The following is a 21,961-nucleotide window of genomic DNA, read 5'->3' as shown; positions in this document are numbered from 1 at the left end:
GCGGTTGCGGCAAAGCAATCTCATGAGCTAATTTGTCTGATTCAACATGTTTTCATTAGTAGTCCTCATCAGTATTCAGTACATAGCAATATACGAGATATATGTATACCCGAATCAAAATGCCATTACCCAAAGTACCCTATTTAGCGAATAAAATGTAAATCATTGCGGTAATAATTCTAAACCCCGACAACACACACCGCGGTAAAGGTCTTCTCAATTCAGAGCAGGCATTTAACGGTCCATATTTCAAACATTTTAGTCATTTTTATGCTGCTTTATAAAAATATTTTGACTTTTAAAATACGAGCTTCCCTGTAGGTACCTTGCTGAGTTTGTATGTAAACGATTCCTTTAGTCTCGATTTTGATCCACTTTAAACGGACAGATTTAATTCAAACTTTGTGCCCTATGTTTGTAAATTTGCACGTAACCGATATCTTTAGACTCGAGTTTGATCCACTAAGGGCTGATTTTTCAATAGTTATTCAAAATCTATTTCAGTCAAAACTTATTCATCGAATAACATTATATTAAACCAACATTTCAAAAATGTATTCTATAGTCGAGCCAATTTAATAGGCAACATTTGACGTCTATCAATTTTATCTTCATAGGGTGGTAAACTGCTTAAAAACATCGATTAAAGTGAATTAATCGATACGGACTTGAAACATTTGTCAATCGAACTTGAAACACATGTCAATAATTTATGATAATTTTTATTCCCAAGTAATCAATGCATTCGATTCTAGATGTCAGATTTCGATTTTTAGAGTAACGTCTCTGGTATTTAAAAAGAAAAAAGGTTTATTGACACAAAATTGTAGCGACGTCAGTTCTTTAAATCAGAAATTGTTTATTTTGTTTAGAATGGTTTATCAGTAAAATCAAATCCTAAAATTACTTGTATCGGTCATTATTATTATAAATATGTAATCGTAATTGAAAAAAGTTAAGCAAATGTGCAGTTCTAACAAAACGAAATATCATGTTATTCTATGTCGTCGTTACTAGGTTACGTTGTTGAATTTTGTTGAACTGTCAAATGTTGCCTATTAAAATGGCTCTACTATAATTGTCCGTATTTGACAGTTTACAGGTGACATTTTAAAACGTTCGTGTAATACTGTAGGTACTGTTAGTACGGGAGCTAGCAACGTTTAAAAAAAAGTCATTTTAGTATAGTTGGGTTTTTGATATACTGTTTCTCTTGCTATTTCGGTTAGAGTCCGGGCTGTCTGGCTGGCCGCAGTGGTTGCGTTTATTAGTGCGCATCTTATCTGCACAGGAAAATATCCCTAATTTAAAGTCATTTTTTAACGCGTAATTTTTAATCTATTGCCTTTAGATAGATCCATCAGACATAATTTTTTTATTGCAAGACGTTTTTTTCGTTGTAAAATAGGTGCCATACGCAATTTTTATTTCAAAATAACTAAAATGTCATCGAAATAAGTGAAATTACATCAACATGAGTCCGCTTAAAAGGTAAGTAATAACTTTATTATTTATATTATACTAGCTGTGCCCGCGACTTCATCCGCGTGGAATAGTGACTGCATAGTAGTTACTACTTATCTTAAATTATTGAGTAAACACAGACTACCATAAATAATTAAAAGAACTGTAAGTAAAATTTATTACTAAACTGAGCTAAACAATACAAAAAAAATGCCTTATTAATTTTCTACGTAAAATTTCTTTTAAATTATGTCATATTATTTTTAGGCACCAGGGGGGAGGGGAGAAAATTTCTTTTCCTTCCTTCCTTGTATGGATGTTTTTAACTATGTATCGTGCAGCAACTGATTAGCTTAATCGATACTCAGTTTTTATCAAATCCAGCACAAAATCCAAATCAGATCTTTCCTGAATCCTGTCTCACGCCTGTAGGTAGTAACTAAACCGTTTAGACCGGTCAATAAAAATTAAATAAAAAAAAACAGCGCTACGAAGATGTGCATACATAGAAAAAGGAATAAATAATTTCACAAACTTCCCGAAGATTTTTAAAAATAAATACCATTTTAAATATTTATAAAAAAAAAACAAAGTCGTCGGGGCTGCCATGCCAACATCATCATAATATAACTCATTATCAAAATATATGGTACTTAATTTTAAAGATCGTCGGGAAGTTTGTAAAATAATTATTTATTCCTTTCGGTTTCTTATTTTCATGTAATATTTTCAAGTGAGCGAGACCTACCTCTACCTCCATATAACATTCCTACATCATATTGATATCTATAAGTTTGTTGCTCTTTGACATCTTTTAAGTTGGGCCGTAACCGTGCACAAATTGTAATGGACCACAGTGGCAAAAGAAGTGGTATAAATAGGAAAAAATATTGCCAAGGGCCAGGCCTATGTAGCTTTGAGTAGAGTTCAAAATTTCCAGGGTGTGGCTATCCTCTCGCTCCCGTATCCCCTCTTCTTTCACAGACTTTCAACCCTTCCCTTTCCATCCCTAGTAAATGGCAGAACCGATTTTGATGTAAACCATATCTAATTGTACCTATATGTACACGTCATATCCTGTAGTTTGATGCTCCATTTGGTTTATTTATCCCCACTGTCACCCCTAAAAAGCCCTAAATGTAATAAACGGATGAACCGATTTCGATAAAATATGACTAATTGTAATTCACACGTTGCCCTTTCATATTTTGATATGCCGCTTGAGTATATTATTTGAGCACATTATTCATTCCCACTTTTACCGCTGTAATCTAATAAATGGATAAACCGAATTGGATAAAAATATAACTAAGTGTACTTCACCCGTTATGCACTTTTATTTGATATGTCACTTGGGTATATTTGACAACATTCGTTTTTTTTTTCATTCCCACTTTTACCCATAAAAAGGTATAATAAATGGATGAACCGATTTTGATAAAACATGTCTAATTAAACTTTACACGTCATGCCCTTTCATATGATATGTCACTTGAGTATATTTTTGACAAATTCATTTTTTTATTACCACTTTTATACCTATATTAAATAAATGGATGAACCGATTTGTTACTGATAGGTCGTTCACTTTCATTTAATATATATCACTTAGGTACTTATATTTGACAACTTTCGTTTTTTTCATTCCCACATTTACCCCTAAAATAATATACCTAGGTATAATAAATGGATGAACCGATTTTGATACACTTTATCTAAGAACCAGCGTCGGAAAATATGCTGCCTAACTAAAAAAACCGCATCTAATTCGGATTACCTGTTAGCGAGCTACGGTGGCACAAACAGACACACACACACACACACAGACACACATAGCGGTCAAACACTTATCACCCATCTTTTTGCGTCGGGGGTTAAAAATATAATACGACATAATTTAAAGGACATTTTATGTATAAAATTTACCTAGAAGTAAGAATAATTTTAATTTGACCAACACCCGCCCCCACCCTTGGGCACTTTCGATATGATCACTTGGACATTTACAGGAATAATAATTGTAACAGATAACTTACGTTTTATCGTACAGTGTATAGAATGCCTTAGCAAATGTTCGCCGTGAATACTTAAATGGTCATAACTTTTTTATTTACGAACCGATTGACATGAAATAAACACTAAATGTTAAATGAAGATTACCACAATATATTAGTGAAAACTGCATCTTAATCGGATAAGCCGTTTCTGAGATTAGCGTGCACGAACATACAGACAAACAGACAAACAGACAAACCGACAAACAGACAAACAGACAAAAAATTTTTTAACTACAGTTTTGGGTTTGGGATCGATTTAATAATAGCACCTGCTAATTTTTTTTATATATTTTGATTGTACAGACACGACTTTTCTAGAATTTTATTATATGTATTGATTATCCTTTTTTAATACTTATATTGAATAATTAGTAAACTAATATTTTTAATAGATGGTTTCATATTTATTACACTTTTGGGTATAAATATGAATTTGATGATATTTGTATTTTGTAGTGTTTGATTTTACGCGAGTATTATACATTTTGAAATTAAAGACTTGGGAAAATAATACAATGAATAAATCGCGTTTAAAATTCGTTATAAAGTCTTTAATTTCTTGATGATATTTGGTTTTTATCAAGTTTACATTAACGTCCTATTTGAGGTTCGTTGGGAAAAGGAGGCGATATGGTAGATTGTTGCAAAAAAACTGTAAATAGTAAAATGAATATTATATATAGTATAAGTAACACAGTGATTACTTATCCTTCACTGGGACTCATGTTGATGGAATTTCACTTATTTCGATGATATTTTAATTATTTTGAAATAAAAATTGCGTCTGGCACCTATTTAACAACGAAAAACACGTCTTGCAATAAAAAATGTATGTCTAATGGATCTATCTAAAGGCAAACGATTAAAAATTACGCGTTAAAAAATGACTTTAAATTAAGAATATTTTCCTGTGCAGATAAGATGCGCACTAATAAACGCAACCACTGCGGCCAGCCAGACAGCCCGGACTGTAACCGAAATAGCAAGAGGAACAGCATATCAAAGAACCAACTATACTAAAATGCTCACTTGTCAACGTTGCTACCTCCTAGAATATGTACTGTACGTGGATAAATTTTAACCAATGATTGAAAAATCGGCCCTAAATGGACAGATTTAATTCTAACACTTATCAAGCATCGGACCAATACAAAATGTTGAGAAATAAAGCGTGTTTTACTTTATTTGAACTTGATATATTTATTAATACTGGCCAATTGCAATTGCAACGGGCACGTGTATCCACATGTGCTCACGATGTTGAAAATAAAATGTATCTGACGCCTTGCAGACGTGGAGAATGCAATTGCTCGAGATGCTAGGTTGGCTGGAGACCTAATGTAATGTACTATTAGAGTTGCATCGGGAGCTATTTATATATATGATACACAGCTACTACTAGCTGCAGCCCGTGGCTTCAGTTATATGGTAGATGTACTTGCGTAAAAGATAGCCTATCTGTCTATATGTTTATACCGATCCGAGCTAATTACCGAATTTTTTATTATTCGTAGAATTTTAAACCAAAGTATAATGGAATCTTTTAAAAAGTAATTGTTAACTTTGTTTTTTCTCTAAATAAGAAAGCTTTTCATCAAACAACTGTGTGTCAGTAGGTTTCAAAGTTCGACACATATTCATAAATTTATCGTGAAGTCGATTCACAGTTATATACGCACACGCGAACTTCGTGTGTTCAAACTTTTGGGTCCAACGCGTTATCTAATTTTCACTTTGGAATTATTAATGAATGGTAAATCAAACTGGGAAAGGCCAAATTAATATAATATGTATGATTCGTATACGGAATATAAATATTTTATATACGTGCGTGTTTGAAATAAAACCGCATTTATTGAAATTGTTTTGAATACAGGATTTTGAGCTTTTATTTGTGTCAATACAATAAATACTCAACATAGTTCTTTATTAGTTTACTAAAATCCAAGCATTATCAGTACCATACACACGATGGAATTATAAATTTTGCTTGAATACCTAATAATTAATATTGTTTTGAAAAGAACAAAAAATCTCGCTTATTTCATGAAATTATTGTTTTGTCACTGATCCTTGATAAGTGCACATTTACGTTTAAAGTGGGACAACATCGAATGTAAAGTCTAAGTCGGTTTCATACAAACAAACAGATAAAGCACGTGTTAAAAAAGCTTATTTCAAAGAAGTATCTATATTCTAGTTCCCATGAATGGGAAGGCTTATCATTAGATACCATTTTTACAAAGTTTGAATTAAATCTGTCTCAAAGAGTCGGTTACATGCAAACATAGTACAGGTGAAGTTAACAGAAACGTGTCAAAAAAGTTATTCTTAAGAAGTACCTAGGCTAATCAGTGTCCAACCAAGAAGTAGCTAGTTCTCAATACAACAGATAGACTAATCATAACCATTTACGCCCAGATCAATGAACGTGAGTGTCGGCATGTGCGCCCTATTTACCTACGTGACGTACGCGACCCTACCTCTCCGACTGCACGAGGCGACCATCGGTGGGCTCACACTGGCAGCTGTCAATATTGGAGCGCAGATTGTTATGACCAAGACTACGGACGCACAGGTACGTTAGCTGATGTAACTTGCATCATAGATAGTCATATTTGTTGATGGATTGCGGTACAAATAAAGCTATATAATAAGAGCTTTTAGATAGTGAAATTAGAATAATTTGAAACATTGCAATGAGTCTGACAATTTTTCCCAGACACAATTGATGATATTTAAACGCCAGTCGATATATAGCAAGTTATGGAGTTAAATTCATTCAACTTATCCCTTGTACCTGAAGAAGGCAGATATGTTTTTAGTCTCCATGTAGCATTACGATTACTTTGAAACATGCTTTAATCGTTGTATCAAGAGTTATAGCCGAGCTACTCTTAATTTCATCTTCTACTGATCCAAGCTACAGCAGCTACAGAATTAATGGTGTGGTACTAGTCACCATTAATTTGCCACCAACCCTCCACCCAATCGTTATTTACCATGTATCTAACACCAACTCTACACCAGATCTTCTGCAACCTGGCCACCCTGCTCGCTTGCAACATCGCCGGCATCATGACGCACTATCCCCGGGAACTGGCCCAGCGTCGCGCCTTCCTCGAGACCCGCGACTGCGTTGAGGCGCGCCTCGTGACACAGCGCGAGAACCAACAACAGGTTTGTTCTTGATATTTACTTCTGTAGCATTCAAATGGGGTTGATCACAATGGGCAGCGTTGAGCTAGTAGGGGCAATCACAATAGTGTAGAGGGCCTTAATGTATATGATCGGTTGTCATATAGATGTTTATGCACCTTTTAATTTTATGACAAAATTGATTTTTATAAATACTAAATTTCAATAATGCACAAATATTGTAGTGTTCTTTGTAATTTTGTAACACTTATTCCCGTTAACCTATTTACTAATATTATTCAATCTTTTACGAATAAATAAGCTGACGCTCAGATAACAAGCTTAATAATAGATTTTTACGAAGAATTCTATTTCAGGTAATTATTTTTAGTCTACTTTATCCTTAAATTCTTCTTTCTTTATAAATTGATAATATTCAATATTTTAAAAATAGTCTACGAGGAACTTTATAATTTCATTAATAAAATTCAAGAGCGTAGGTGATTCACTGAACAGCAGAACTTAATGTATGCATATGATCGTATTATACACATAATCGAGTTAGCGATTGTCGAAAACATTTCAGCGTTACTCAAAACATCCGGCGTTCACTCAAATTGTCGAAAACATCCGGCGTTCACTCAAATTGTTAAGTGACTTGACCGGACCGTCAAATGCAACTGACTTTGCAACTTTGGTTTCGTATTTTTCCTTTCGGACGAATAATTTAGCGACATTTCTACCGGTGGAACTCGATGCACGACTTACTAAACCTCCGCTCAGTGGTTTTGACATGAATTGACTTGAAAACTAATTTCAGAACGGTTGTCAAATAGAAACTGAATCTAACTTGACCAGCTAGTTGACTGTTTGGTTTGGTTTGCTCGATTTGGCATCGATCATTGCGTCCAAAGTTTATCTATCTACTACTATACAATTTAGTGTGCATGTGGCTTGCAATATGTCAACAGACTACTTCCAATACCTATATTACCAACATAAATATTAGTTATTTCAAAAGAAAAGGAATCACAGTTTCCAAAAGGCCGAACGTTGAAATCAAAGTTGGACAATAAGTTTCCTATTAGTTCGGTTTGTCGATAATACCCTTATAAATTTCTACAAATAAGAACGTTTCTGCGGTATTGAATAAGAGATTACTGATCCGTTAAAAGACCAGCTTACCTAGAGTATCTTGACAAAAAGATCTAACAACTCGGGCCACAGAAATTATTATTAGCTGACCCGTAAAACGTTTTTGCTTGGATTTTTCCAATGTTTTTATAGTCTATCATAGCGGAGGACCTTATAAATCAAAGTAAGGAAAAATAATACGGTTTAGCTGTAAATGGTGTCATTAATCCTCCTACTTTCTTAAAGATTGGGGCATTACTACCAGAAAGACTATAGGGACCGGTAAAGCTTCAAATACACAGTAATATATGACGTATATTCGTCCCTTATTCCAAGTTATAAAACCATTATCGATGAACACCATACGGTATGTGTCCGAAGCAAAACTTTTGGGTTTCCTTCAGGCTACTGATTGATAGGGGTTCCCTTAACTTGTCAGTATACTTATGTGATATACGGTTTAAACGGTATGAGCTTAAGACTAGATTTTCACGTACGAAACTTGCAGAATTATCGAATTGTATGTATATTCTATAGTAATAATTTCGTTTCAATAGCTTTCGCGTATCGCGCTTTCACGTAGGTATATATATTATAGGTAAAGTAAGTGGGTACTTTTGCTAAATCGATAAACTCAAAAAAAAAAGTAAACAAAACATAGACTAAGCGATATTGTTATAATATTAAACATATAATAAGCTCAAATCAATTACCATAAGGTTAAAATAAGTTAAAATGTGAAAGGTATTCTTAAAACGGAATAAAATTATCTTAAAATGTAATTATATGATGAAATAATTTACTCCATACAAGTTGTTTGGGATATTTCACGTTTTGCACGCAGAAATTACAATTTCATTCTATTTTTCTTCGATTTACAATGTAGGCAGGGCCCGGGTGGGCGTCTTGTATAAAATAATATTTAAAAATACAACGTTTACAATAAATAGCTATACGCGATGTAATTTTCATATTGCGTCAAGGAAAAATCGAGTTTCCTTTGAGGGTCGTTGCAAAACGGATTTCAGTGATTTTAATCTTGATATTTTGTGAGCTATTGTAGTCCGCTGTTTGTAAAAAGTAATAATAAAATGGCTTCAAAGTTAGATATTGACGTAAATGATGCTTAACAATGGTATTTTGATGCTATCAATGCTCTTATTGAGGACTATCACTGGAAGAAAATCTATGGAATATTGTGATGCACAATGTTGTATAGAAATGGATGTTTGAGGTACTCAGGTCAACTAAGATGTGTGATAATCACTTCACTCTATACAGATAAGTTTGAAGTGCATACGTATCTGAGATCAAATACAAATGTATGGAAAGTAAAGATTTGCACAAAGGAATAGCATAAAGGATTGTATGAATTGCGATTGTGCTGTTATGTATGTTCTTAAAATAAACATACCAAATATTCGAAGACTACGTCACCAATTTCTTTATATTGAAATTAGTGATTAGTGAAATAATTTATTGGTAACCAATAAGTTTTATCTTATAAAACTATTCAGTTTAAACATTTACAAGAAAAGTATTTATAAGTAAAAATTAAATTAACTCAAACCAATTTAGATGTCATTTTAAAAACATTTCCTTCCTTGCATAAAACCTTAACGAACTTCACAGAACTCAACATTTTCCCGACTTCAACAAGATTGTATGAAACAATATCATGACGCTGGTCCACGTGTATTTTTTCTTTAATTAAACTGTCGTACAACTTTTAAACGCGACATGAGATGACAAAGTTCGCAGTTAATAAACTAGTGAAAGCGATTGGTACTGAAACTTCTAGTTATCCGTTGTATAGACGTTTAATTGGCTTGTTTGTCATCGTATGATTCTCGAGTTTTCTTACAGTTTTATTTTATCCGTCGTGATTCTCGTAAAAACTTTTACTGCAATGGAGACCTTTTTTAATACTTTCTTCTACGATTTCTTGCAATATCTAACTGAAACGCTGATTATGAATTATATCTTCGTCTTCAATCCAGCCTTAATAGTAAATTATAAATCACATAACGTTAACGTATCTTCTACTCCCAGTAATCCCATGTTAAAATGAACATAACCTAAACTTCAATGAACGTAGTTCGTTCTACAATCCCATATTACTATTGAAAAGCCCTTGCGACTGTAGTTAAATCTATCCTCTTATGCACTTAGGTATTAGTATTCACATCACTGAACATACTATCTAGTAGATACTGGCTGCAAATCTTAACTAATAGATAGGGATTTTACGTCAACATCGTTTAAATCCTGGAAAGTAATAGCACCTTTATCGTAGCAATGAACAATTATGACATTTTTTGTTCGGAAATATGACACAATTTATAAGGGTATTTCATTGGACAGTTTCTTAATTAATGATAACAGCAATGCATTGTTCCTTCTCAGTGAAAATGTATTAAAGAATTTAAAAGGATTACAGTTGCTTCAATAATTTCATTTTAAAGTGAGGGGAAAACTGGAGAAGATTATTTTTATTTTATGTTTGAATCATTTTCGAAAGATTTAGATTGATTAGTTTTCTAGTGGAATCTGTTTTGCTGTCGTTACAATTTAGCTAGGCAATACTGTTTTAATACTTTAAGAGATGACTCTGGATCTTGATTCTTGAACCGTTTTCTCTTGCTTACTCTTATTCAATTTGTTTAGACGGATATATGCAACGTTTTGTTACAATAACTGAAAATGTTTCTTCCATAAAGTAATGGATATGTGTATTGTGTACCTTTACCGGGTATTATTTTGCAAATACCATTTTATTCTTTAATATTTCGTTCTGTAAACATCATTATTTTTAAGGTTCACTTGACGGTGTTTACCGCTGCATTGGGGTTTTAACGAATTTCAAGTTCAGGAAATGTGTGACCTTTTGTATTATGGGTGCAGTTGTGAATAGAATCGACGATTATGAATATTTATTATGACATGAACTGTAAAGCGTCCTTGTTCAAGTGTTTACCGGTAGCGTTGAAATCAATATTGTAAGGGACTTTTTTGAAAAATGATAAACAACAATTAAAAGACCATAATGTTTTGGAAAAATATCCAGGTTAAACACTGAACATTTACTATACATTTATACAATTAAAGAACTCTTATATTGCACATCACTACATAGTATAAAACAAAGTCGTTTTCTCTGTCCCTATGTCCCTATGTCCCTTTGTATGCTTAAATCTTTAAAACTACGCAACGGATTTTGATGCGTTTTTTTTCATAGATAGAGTGATTCAAGAGGTTTTAGGTTTTCATTTATTAGGATTGAGCGATAGATTGACAAAGCGGGCGAAGCCGCGGGCGGTAAGCTAATTAACTATATCTTTATTAAACTTCCATAAAATCGAACTGAGTAGTGGAATACTTACACTATCTCTAATTTCAAATCTAAGATGGTCTCTAACACAATCAGGGTTAGTGGTATTTATAATTTTTAATTTAATTTTTATTAGACTTGTTTTTTGGACCAGACTTTAATGGGAAATTGAAATTGATCGTTAATTTATTATTATAACTAATTTATGTCTGCAATATTATTCGCACAAAGTTGTTTGAATACTAAAAGGATGCTGTTCATTAAATTGAATATAAAAGTATTTTGCGAATAATTATAAAATGACTAAATGATGCAGATGCGGAAAATCTTCTAAAGTTTCCAATTTAAAGCTACATTATTATGACGCACTCGTCTTTTTATTTTATTGGAACGAAGTTCCTTATCGTGCGTTGTGAAAGGGCTATACGGAAAAAAAATCTTACGAAAAGTTGTCACGACACTTTTTGCTAGAGTTGTAAGCCGTGCGGCGCTGTGGTGCGGCGTGCGCGTGGTTCTCTGTCTGTCTCTCTCTAACTTAACACTTCGTTCCATCCGGATGTCCCTTGACATCGCTCAAGTTTTTAAGCTATTGCATAGCTTCTATCGCAGGCCTTGAGCGCGGGAACCGAATCCAGAAATTGCGTAACGAAAAACCTCACGCTCCCGCTCACGCTCCGACGGGCGGAGGTGTGGCTTGAAGGCATGCTATGCAATAGCTTTACCGCGGCAGTCCCCGAGTGCCACACGTATTTTTTTTTGTCTTTTGCCACCTCCTTCGAAAAATATCGTCTGGGAATGCACGCAATTGGTATTCAACTTCAAAAAAAAATTATTTGAATAGCCACAGATTTTCATAAATTATTTGTTCCTTTCATTGCTTTTTTTATGTTATTCGTACAACATTGCTACGATATTATCATTATAATTCAGAAGACCGATCGTTAATTGTAAATTTTATTACTTCTTATTTGTAACCAACTTCAAATCAGAGGAAGTTATCAATACACCTGTATTTTTTGAAGTTTGTTACCTGAGAAATTTCTATCGAGTCAACCGATTTTGGCCAATCTTTTATTTGAAATTTGATGCCCTTCGGTCGGTACTAAATTATGGGTAGTTCCGACATTTTGAAGTCAGTTTAGATCTTTGTTATTAATTATTTGTTATTTCATAAATCGTTATACTAGGGAATGAAAGTTCACAATATCTGATTAAAGTTTGATAGTTTCAGCTATCAAGTGGAATATCACCCAAAAACAATATACATACTATATAATTTACCGACATACCTGAACCCTCATTATCTGCAGTTGACATTCAATCAAAGCGGTCTGCTAAATATACTCATATAGCGATATTGTTTTAAAACCACATTCGCAAAATAAATTCCATATCAACCTGCAAAAAGCGAGTAAATTAAATCAAAATGTTTGCGGTTCAACTCGTGTTGAAGTTATTTCAATAAAACGTTAGCAAAATTACATTTGTGGACACGTGTGATATGGTTTCGTATTTAATGTAAATGTTTCAGATATTCATGTACATGAAGTTATAACAACTATCAATGTTAGAATCGTTCCATTTGGCTAATTAATAGTTTTAGGAATTTTAAGAATAAAAAGAACAACAAGACTGTTAATTATGATCTAGCTAGCTCCTCTTTAACGGTTGATGGAAAAATATTTTGAATTAATATCTTGTCATCATTGCCCAAGAAATACATTAATTGGTGATCTCTTAACATAAGTAGGCCTACTTGTTCCTTTATCGCTCTACCATGGAAAATAAATATTATATAATATGCGAAATGAATTTTATATTTTCAAAGTAGTTATTTTTCGTTCACATTCAACGTTTAATTACTACTAAGTATTATAAATATGCATTTTGTGCACCAAAATCGCACGTAACATTTCAACTTCGTGCTTCCGATGTTAAATATATTTATTATTGTCGGGTGTTGTTGTTTGCGCACGTAACCCTTGTAATTCCCTCTTATAGGAGGTTTAGCAAAATCCAACCCGCCGTACGTTTAATTCATTAGCAATGATGGTTTATCTTAGCGGGAATGATTAAAAGATGTTTGATCTTATGTTATCACCAACGAAATGAGGGAAAGACCCACCCGATACCACACACAATTTCATGAAAATCGGTCCCGCCGTTTTGGAGGAGTGCCGTAATTAACATTGTGACACGAGAATTTTACAACTTACAAATGATAATTCAGAAATACTGAAATGCTGAGTTCCTAATTTATTCAAATCTAATGGCGGTTTGTAGAATATTAGGTAAACGCGCCCAGACGTTTTTAATTCCTATTTCCAATTAAGATATTTATTAGCTCGGGCTTTCTAAATTACAAATCATTGATATAAATATCTATAATACTCTTTTAAATAATAAGCTTCATGAGTAGAAAGCAAAGAATGTTAGTATCACATAACAATATCACGACCCATTGTTTCGTCGTTATCAAGTGTATGCGTTAGCAAATAGCATTTAAAGGCAAAATTAGACTCGTTAGCAAATTCATTTGAATTTGATTACATGAATTACACTATCGGTTTTATCCAATAGATTACATTATTAACTCAATATACAACCAGTAAGGACACTTTATACAACACGTAAGGCCGCTTCACCGATCATCAGTGCGTAGTGCGTACGTCAGTCGCGTATATCTGGAAATTCATAAAACCGTTTAAAGCGACCATAATTATGTACGCGTATTTCCATACATACGACAAGCGCGACTGACTTACGCACTGATGGTCGGTGAAGCTCTGCAACCGGCCTTAGAAATTGTTCACGCAAGCTTGTTTAGGAGAATCGTAAGAGTATTATCACAATTGACAGATACAAGAATATCCTTACGATTATCGTAAACACGCTTGCTTGTGTGCGTGGTCTATTTCGAACGTGTTGTATGAGGCTACCCTACTGGTTGTATCTGTATATTGTGTTATCATGTTACATGACATTAGCTCATAAACCGCAATCACAATTGCTACACAATTACTCCACTAATTTTATCGAATGGATAAATTAACGATTAACCACAGATTATTAAAATAATCTCAAATTATATTAGCCTAATCGCGTTTCGCTAATACCCGTGAAATTTATTCATAAATTAATTTATTAGCTGGTTTTCATATCGTAATACGTAAGTACACTTAAATTTTCTAAATGAAGCAATTAGGTCTGATCTAAATATTTTTATATGATTTACTTAAAATATACATAGGATTTTTAACTAACTATAATAATAAAAGTATTATGAAACTATATAACATAATAGAAAAGTCTTGTGACATATTGTTTTAAAGCAAGCTCTTACGAAACGGATTGGTCATCTTTTATTAAATTTTTGTGCTTATTAATTTGGTTTGAGAATAGATTGTAAACGTTTATTAATTATAACTCTATATTATGATCAGGATGTCCTGGAAGAGTAAGGTTTGCTGTGTCGGCTAGAAAACTATTAGGTTACCTAAGCTATTTTTTTGTAAATTTCAAAACTGAAGCATAGTCAATAAAAATTGCGTCAGTATTTTGATGGGCGATCTATTGGATGTATAATTTGGTTTATTTCTGTCAAACGTAACGTAACCACAAGTTAGTTTCTATAAATAAAACATAAAATTGCTAGACAAATCGAAATTCGGTGAGCGGAAGATGACGATATTTATAGAGAAACATACATTTTTTTTATTCCATAGATCTAAATTATTATGTTCGAAAAAAATACGATATTTTTTGCGTTTGTAGGTACGCAATTATGTTATTTGTAGATACTAGCAATGGAAGAGTAAAACAAATGTAAAATGTAATCGTTTCGAAGCAAAATTGAAACCTTACAAATGAAAGATAACGAAAGCTGAAGCTTTGTACGTAAATGGTTAAGATTATAACTCATAACAAAGAAACGTTATTACGATCAGCGATCGGGAATCCCTTTGTTTTATCTATACATATAATAAAATCGTAGGAAAGTCAAAACTGTACATTGAATATTTTTTTAAAAGAATACCTGGGCCGTGATCTATAATCGATATAGAAGCCAAAAACATAGTTTTTAGAATTTTTGTCTGTTTGTCTGTTTGTCTGTTTGTCTGTTTGTCTGTTTGTCTGTATGTTTGTCCGAGCTAATCTCGAAAAGTACTGCATAGATTGACTTCAAATTTTGCATGAATATTACTAACAGGTCGGGTGAGGCTATAGGCTACATATTATCAAGCTATCATCTACGGGGGAGGAGCTGTGAACCTTTATTTTTCTTACGTATTCCGTGTATTACGACAGCGTACAATCTAAAGACTCATGTTTAAATGTTGGTTTCGAGTAAGCCATGCTATTATCTAGCTTTACAAAATAAAAACTATGTCATTTACGTAATTTGGGCAGAGAAACAGTTTAATGAATTTAGTAGTATAAAGACAAATTAGAAACAGCGCCATCTATTAAATGTTATAAAAATCAAATCAATTTACACGTTAACTATTGGAAATTAATAATCAAATGACGCATATATAAATGTTGTTTGACAATATCTAGATTGACACTATAAAAATTATGCCATTTAAGTAACTTGGGAAGAGAAACATAGCTTAAAGAATGTAAGTTGTATAATGTTAATTTTGTAACAGCGCCATCTATGAGATTTCGTAAAAATCAAATCAATTTACATGTTAACACTACTGAACACAATGTTAAAAATTAATAATTTAAATATAATTATGTTATTTATTTATTTAACTCTTTAACCCATATCTTCAGTTCCCTATAAGATATATTTCGTGTAAATAATAAACTACATTTTTTTTAAAGTGAGGGTACTTAGATGTTTATTATTTTAAGTAAAAATAGACACCATTATCTACAGTTAATCTAATGATTGTGTTCCAAAGAGTATAATAATATATTGTTGTGTTCATTAGTTACAATTTTTAAAATCTTCGTGTTTTATAAATTTACTAGCTTACCGCCCGCGGCTTCGTCCGCTTTGTCTAAAACCTAATAAATTATGTACTAAAACCTTCCTCTTGAATCAGTCTATCTATTAAAAAAACCGCATCAAAATCTGTTGCGAAGTTTTAAAGATTTAAGCATACAAAGGGACATAGGGACATAGGGACACAGAAAGCGACTTTTTTATACTATGTAGTGATATTTATAAAGCAATTGAATGCCATAAAACCAAAAATATCAAATGCAATCTTCGTGTTTTGTGAATTTTCACCATCATGCGTTCCCACAAAAGGTAAGTTGTTACTTACAGGTATTTATTGAAATGAAATGAAATGAATGATTCTTTTATTATTTTGAGGTGCATTGGGAACAGAAGTTTTTGATAAAATTTTATTTGTAAGTACTTAGCTTTTTTTATAGATTTACAGTTAACTTTTGATTTTTTTATTCAATGCTAATAAAATTATATCGCCTTTGGAAGTCGATTTCTGCTGATATTTTTACTACACCACTTGAAAATTGATGATTTGATGATAAAGACAGTAGCAGCGAGGATTAAGTGGAAATTAGTAATCATACGCTTCGTCAATTTTTGACTGAAGTTAATGTCCAACGTCCAATGGTTCAATCATTGGAAGTATCTCAGGAAATTTTGGAGGATATTTTTCAGGAAGGAGAGGAGGGGCAGCCAACCACATATCAAACTACTACGTTTTAGTACCGAAAAAAATGTTATTGCCAAATGAAACGTAAATTTTGCACTCACAACTTTACAAGTAATGTTTTTATTTTGCGGTTATCTGATTATAATATTAATCGTTATGGCTATCGACGTACCGACCGTACTGGGATCAGAGTAGGTACATGATATACAGTTCATCATCCAGGATTGCTTAGAGCATTTTCACACTGAAAAAGATGTTTTCTTTGAATCGTAGTTGCTTCATTTATTTATTTTTAATCATTTTAAATAATATGTTTTATATTTTATAAATATATCATTTTCATTATTTAAGTAGATAAAATAAATTATGTTACGGTTTTATAAGAAAACACATTATATTTGTTAGGCGACGGTGATTTCTTCCAGGCAAAAGAAATCATCTTCAGGATGGAATCATCCTGGATCATCTTCAGAATCATCTTCAGAATCATCTTCAGAATCATCTTCTGAATCATCTTCAGGATGGAATCATCATCATGGATCCAGATGGGGGTCAAGTGACGCGGGCCACGTACCACAAACATGCTTAGTTTGTGGTATCGAGCGCGAAAGATAGTCATCGTGTTTTTAGTAAAGTTACTATGTAAACTAACGTAATTTAATACTTAGGTACATATTCTATAATGGTGTGCTCAAACTGTTAATCTACATTTAATTTAGATTATTATTTGATACTAAGTAATGTAGAATTTAAACCACATTCATGTTTTCTTCAGATTTTAAGATTTTCTTATCAGAGTGTTCAATTTTAATGTAGTTAAATTTTATAAGAGACAATAATTAAGAAAATTTTAAAATAAAGTGTCACGTATTTTTTTTAAACAACGAATGACGAAAAACGACCTAATCGCGGACGAAGTCGCGGGCAACAGCTAGTTTTAATTAAATCAATTCTTACCCTCGCACAATGACAATTCGTCTAGAGAATTATGGTAGAAGACGAGTTGGCGAACTATTTTATTTAAAACTAGCTTCCGCCCGCGACTCCGTCCGCGCGGATGTCGGTCTTCGCGTGGATGGTTTGTTTCTCCATTTTGAGTAACTCTGACAATGACATCTTATAAATATCTATCTGACCCAAATACGGCTAGGCCTATAATAAATAAATAATACGCAACGTGTGTTCGCGGTTCTACAGAACAACGTCTATGGATAACTGAAAAAGTAAGATTATTTTTTTTCTACGTATTTTTCCAGGATAAAAAGTATCCTATTTTACGCCCAGGAATAATATAAATACAATAAGGTATAATTATACCAAGTTTCATCGAAATCGAACCGGTAGTTTTCACGTGATGTCTTCACATACAGACAGACAGACAGACAGACAGACAGACAGACAGACAGACAGACAGTCAGACAGACAGACAAAAATTTTTTTAATTACATATTTGGGTTTGGTATCGATCCAGTAACACCCCCTGCTATTTATTTTTTCAATATTTTCAATGTACAGAATTGACCCTTCTACAGATTTATTATATGTATAGATTATTTTTTGTGACTTCGGCTATTTTTGCCTAGATGTGAAGTAGGTAATAAGTATGTACCTACTTATAGGTATTCCTTAAGAGAAATTCATAAAATTCGTTTTATCAAGCAAACACTACATATATACTTCCTCATGATAATGTTCATCGTTCTTTTGTTGTGAAGGACGTGAAATTTGATAAAAAACATAAATTTAAAAAGCTCCGTATATTGGAAAGGATCCTGCTATTAAAGCTTTTAAAAGGACACACTAAAGAGTCATACTAAAATGTTCCCCAGGCAATATTAGCGACTATATTTTGAGTTAGACTGTTATTGAATTAAGGGGGTGGACGAAGCGCATCGTCATACTTGGCTACTTAAACGAATTTTCAGTTAGATATCACATACCGTAGTCGCAAAATCAATTTAACGCCACCATAGCTTTGACGGCAATTTTCATCTAACGGTTAAAATAATTTTGAAGGTGACGAGCACTATAGGGGTATTTTGATGAAGGTACTTTGATAGGTATGTGTGTGGGCTAATGAAAGAAAATTATTGTGATTATGCATATGCACAGTTTTATTCCTGTCAAGTTTTCAACTTCCACTTTAATATACTACTAGCTTTTCGCCCGCATCTTTTCCCGCGTTTTCAAAGGAAAACCCGCATAGTTCCCGTTCCCGTGGGATTTCCGGGATAACACACTTGCATATCAAACCACTATTGTACGACGATACTTTCGTACGTTTTGTCGAACGGTGTACCGTACGGTGTAGTACGGTATTTCGTACTACGTACGGTACGCTGTATCGTAAGATGAATTGCACGTTGTGTCGTACGGTACGATGTTAAAGTACGATTAATCGTAGGTACGTTGTATCGTACCTTATTTAAATCGTACGTTATATTGTACGTTGGTAAATGTTAATAATATGTATTGACGTTCCAAAAGTGCTTCTCGAAGAAGTCTAATTGAATAAATTATGAGTTTGAGTTGCATAGTACTTTGTATTGTAAGTTGTACTGAACAAGATCGTTTTTCAGGAGCGTCTCCTGCTCTCGGTGCTGCCACGCCACGTTGCCATGGAGATGAAGGCGGACATCGCTAACCAGCCAAGACAGGAGCAATTCCACAAGATTTACATCCAACGATATGAGAATGTCAGGTCAGTACATTGTGATGTATTAACTTAGCAGCTATTAGGATAAAATCTATACTTAATATTATAAAAATGTAGAGTTTGTTTGTTTGTTTGAACGCGCTAGTCTCAGGAACAACTGTTGAAAAAAAAAATTGGTGTAAGATAGCCATAGCCCATTTATCGAGGAAGGCTATTAGGTTATATTATATTATCACGCTAAGACCAACAGGAGCGGAGTACTGCAGGTAAAACCGCCGGCCGGGCTTGACTAGTTGTAAATATTCGACCCTCTGTTCATTTCGATTCGTTTTGGACGGAAATGAATTGCTGGCAAATAGTATTAATAGGAAATGAGGACGTTTGCGTTTTGTAATTTCAAAGGACTGATGTAAAGATTAACATTATATTGAAAGCAAATCATATTGCTATTGTAAATTAATTGAAAAATGTCGAAATGCGAATTGTATAGTCCTTTCCACCTAAGATGATTTCTGTGACACATCGATTTTTGACACGTGTAGAGATGTCTGTACTGAAATCGTATCAAATGTTTCCGATAATCGATAATATTTTATATGGAAACGAAATCGATTTGAATAAAGTACCAAAATTAGATTTTTCGGCATTTCGCCAACAATTAACTAGGGAAACTTAGCAAACAACAGCAACAAAAAGTCAACAATAACAATTAGTAACAATAACAGAATACCACGTAAAGTATCAATATAAAAATGCAACTTGTATACAAGGCTGACGCACTCGTACAGACGATTGACTCGATTGACAAACGATCACAAGATGGGCGCCGATTATATGATTTTCCAACTCTATGATTTTTCAACGGTCCATTTCATGTACACGAATTGCGTAGGTATTATATTTTTGTGTTATTTTATTTTATTTTTCATTATATTTAACTAAACAATACTGTTTTTGATTTATAAGCTTAGGATGTTTCATTTTTATATTTTTGGCAATAATGCCGCCATTAAAGAAAAATATTATGCACTAAAATTATTTTGGCGTTTTAAACATAAAATACGTAATTCGGAACACGATGAAGTGTCACAGGAATCATCATAGCTGAAAAGGACTATAATTAAAAACGATTCATTTGGCGAATTGTAAATAATGTTTTGCGTAAAATATGATTTGCTTATAACATGGGTATCAAATAACTTGTATTGTCTAAGGGCTTTGACTGTGTATAGTTACATATAATATCTATTCATACACTACTGAAATCTGATCTTATATTATAAATGAGAAAGTAACTCTGTCTGTCTGTCTGTTACTCAATCACGCCTTAACTACTGAACCAATTTGCATGAAATTTGGTAAAGGATAGGCTTTATTCCAGAAAGCCTATGGGAACGGGAACTATGCGTTTTTTTCTTAGACTGCGCGGGCGATGCCGCGGGTGGAAAGCTAGTTGCCTATAAGTTGTTTGATGAAACATGATGCGTTGAAAGTTCATACCTTTTAAAAGTTCTTACTACCCTACTGATAACGAACTAACTTGAACTATTATCATCATCCTTATCGATAACATAAACTATAAGTTCCTTCGTTAAATGTCAATATCCATCCATCTTAAAGTATTAGGTACTGAAGTAAAAAAAGCAGATTTAAATTCCATTTTTCTCTTGATTATAACGTCTCTAACGATCTGGCTTAAAAAGTTAATTCATGAGTCGCTCGGGAAGTTTCATTTCGAAGTGTTGTTATCGCCTTAACGTAGTTGGTATTTAAATATAATGTGCTTTCTTTTATCATGTGCTTTTATGTCCAAATTATTGATGGAAAAAAGTAAATACTTAAATAGTTTTTTAATGGCTCTTGTTCGTAAGGAAGTAATTATCGTGATTGGTCAATTCAATGTATTTTTTTTCAGCTTTGAAAGACATATTTACATTATTTTGGAGTATATTTCGCTAAATTCTGAAGTAAATCTTGTGACTTCTAGAATATTCGATTAACAGAATATATATTGAATCACACCTGCAGGCCAGTGAATAGTGAATAGGTAGTATGGACGCCCGCACTGAACGGCAGTAATGATTACCTGTAAGGTTATTTAGGTGGAAATAGGTCGACCCATACCGAAATTCGAATAGATTAATAGTTACTCTATAGCTTAAACGATACTTTAATGAAAGAGTAGTCGAATAAGGGTTGTGAAGTAATTACGACTAATTGTTAATTAATAGTGAAGTAGTTTCCTATTTCTATATTTTTTTCGGCACTACTTAAACTGGCACTTTCTAGCCTTATAAATATAAAGATAGATAATTTGGAGTGTAAAATAAGTTAAGGTCAAACTCAAAATCATACAGAGATAATGTTCTTAAGAGGCCTACACCACCGAAACTAGCGCCACCGAACATTTTATTTTTTTACTCCTTAACCAGATCAAATTTAAAAAATCTAGCTCGGTACTTTGCTAGTATATTACTTGTAGTATTTTTGGTATTACTTTTCACTATTCTAACTGTTCATTATTCTAGAGAACTTTTGATTA

The 21,961-nt window shown here is 33.0% G+C and overlaps 1 protein-coding gene across 1 annotated transcript in view; it reads left to right on the top strand.

The window, feature by feature from the left end:
- Positions 1-21,961, top strand: part of LOC123705545 (adenylate cyclase type 6) — a 229,186-nt gene that overhangs the window by 155,240 nt on the left and 51,985 nt on the right. The window contains exons 9-11 of the mRNA XM_045654375.1: positions 5,943-6,099; positions 6,552-6,701; positions 19,343-19,464. Of these exons, the coding sequence (XP_045510331.1) occupies positions 5,943-6,099; positions 6,552-6,701; positions 19,343-19,464 (429 nt within the window). The remainder of the gene's footprint in view (positions 1-5,942; positions 6,100-6,551; positions 6,702-19,342; positions 19,465-21,961) is intronic.

Source organism: Colias croceus, chromosome Z, assembly GCF_905220415.1.
Source record: "Colias croceus chromosome Z, ilColCroc2.1".
Classification (NCBI taxonomy): Eukaryota; Metazoa; Arthropoda; class Insecta; order Lepidoptera; family Pieridae; genus Colias; species Colias croceus.
Note: the sequence above shows the minus strand (reverse complement) of the source record. Positions and strands in the feature narration are given on the sequence as shown.